This window comes from Palaemon carinicauda, chromosome 24 (genome assembly GCF_036898095.1).
Source record: "Palaemon carinicauda isolate YSFRI2023 chromosome 24, ASM3689809v2, whole genome shotgun sequence".
Lineage (NCBI taxonomy): Eukaryota > Metazoa > Arthropoda > Malacostraca > Decapoda > Palaemonidae > Palaemon > Palaemon carinicauda.
The window spans coordinates 18,228,920-18,230,821 of NC_090748.1; the positions used below are offsets into that span (position 1 = coordinate 18,228,920).

Genomic DNA, 1,902 nt, shown 5'->3' on the forward strand with positions numbered 1-1,902 from the left:
CTGGACAATACTCGTGCGCAACCACTTGAAAGGTAAGGCTGCATATGTTGCATCGCAATTAATTGAGGTTAAAGAATACAAAGACCTTAAAAAGACTGTTTTAGATGCATATGCCATCACTGTGGAAGGCTACAGGCAAACTTTCAGAAACTCTTTCAAGACTCAATCTCAGACTTTTGTAGAATTCTGTAATATAAAGGTAAGACAGTTTAACAAATGGTTGGAGAGAGCTGGTGTTGATGATTTAGACTCTCTTAAAAATCTGATTTTGTTGGAGGAATTTTTGCGCAAAGTTCCCTCTAATATTGCCACTTATGTACATTTTAAAGGTGAAATTGAAGTGTTAAAAGCAGCTAGCTTAGCTGACGACTATTATCTAATTCACAGGAATAGTAAAGATTCTTCAAAAATTGTCTCATCGCCTAAATCTCATCAGGTTAGTTGTGCTTATTGCAAAAAGGATGGACACTCCATAGAAAATTGTCCCAGTCCAAAATGTCAGAAGTCAGAGGTAAGCACTGATGGTAAGTCCAAGAAATCTAAAGGTGCAGTGACATGTCATGCTTTTGTTCATTCACAGGATCTGGAACCATTTAATGAATTCATGTGTGAGGCTTCACTTAATGATTCATCTGTCACAGCTCTGAGGGACTCTGCTTCATCCCAGACAATAATTTCGGCTGCCAGTCAAGACAACTTAAAATACACAAAAGAGTACATAGCAGTAAGTGACTTAACCACAACTACTCTTCTACCCGAGGCTGAGGTGGATATTGCTTGTCCTTATTTTACAGGTAAGGCAAAAGTTGCCGTCTTAGATAAACCATTACCTTGTTACCCTATTCAGATGATCATTGGTAATGATCTTGCAGGATCCTCTGTACTTAAACCTAATTTGATTGTAACAACACCTGAGGTAGTAATCAAAGATGAGCTCTCCAAAAAGCCAGGTAAAATCTCCCAAGTAATCACTAGATCATCTAGTAAAACGTCCAGCACTAATTTTTCTCCCAAGGTAAAGAATGACAGAATAACAGAGGCTCTGGATTTAGTTGATATAAAGAAGGACCAGTTTACTGTACTCCAACAGAAGGATTCAAGTTTGAAAGCACTCTGGGATAAAGTAGTGGATCCTACTGACAACCCTAAAACTCCATACTTTTATGTGGAGAAAAATATTTTGTTTCGCCATTACAAGTCTCCCAAAGCTCCCACATCTAACTCATGGCATGACTGTTTTCAGGTTGTTTTTCCAGAGCCCTTAAGGAAACCCTTACTTGACCTCGCTCATTCAACAGAATCCCATCTTGGAGTGAATAAAACCTACAAGAGGTTGTTTGAGGATTTTTATTGGCCAGAAATGAGAAAGGACATCAAGGAGTTCATTGCTTCCTGTCACCACTGTCAGATCACTGGTAAGCCTAATGAGAAAATACCTCCAGCACCACTTCAAAGCATTCCAGTACCTAAGTCACCATTTGATAAGGTAATTATTGATTGTGTTGGGCCCTTGCCAAAGACTCGCAAGGGTAATGAATACATTTTGACTGTCCTCTGCCCTACCACAAGGTATCCCTTAGCCTTTCCCATTAAAAATATCTGTGCTAAAACCATAGTTGGACAATTGTTGAAAACCTTTACCTTGTTAGGTTTCCCGAGAGAACTACAGTGTGATCAAGGTACCAATTTTACTAGTAATCTTTTCAAGCAAGCTATGTATCAATTTAATATCCATAATGTTTACTCTTCTGCTTATCACCCGCAGACTAATGGTGCCTTGGAGAGAATGCACCAGACTTTAAAAAGTTTGTTACGGAAGTATATCAGTGAAACATCACAGCACTGGGATGAGGACCTCGATCTTCTCATGTATGTACTTAGATGTACACCTCATGATTCCAC

General features: G+C 39.0%; 1 protein-coding gene across 1 annotated transcript in view; it reads left to right on the forward strand.

The window, feature by feature from the left end:
* LOC137618106 (uncharacterized) overlaps positions 1-1,902 on the forward strand; it is a 3,787-nt gene extending 1,885 nt beyond the window's left edge. Inside the window, exons 1-2 of the mRNA XM_068348103.1 lie at positions 1-1,415; positions 1,766-1,902. The exon at positions 1-1,415 is cut by the window's left edge and continues 1,885 nt beyond it. Of these exons, the coding sequence (XP_068204204.1) occupies positions 1-1,415; positions 1,766-1,770 (1,420 nt within the window). The 3' untranslated portion in view covers positions 1,771-1,902. The remainder of the gene's footprint in view (positions 1,416-1,765) is intronic.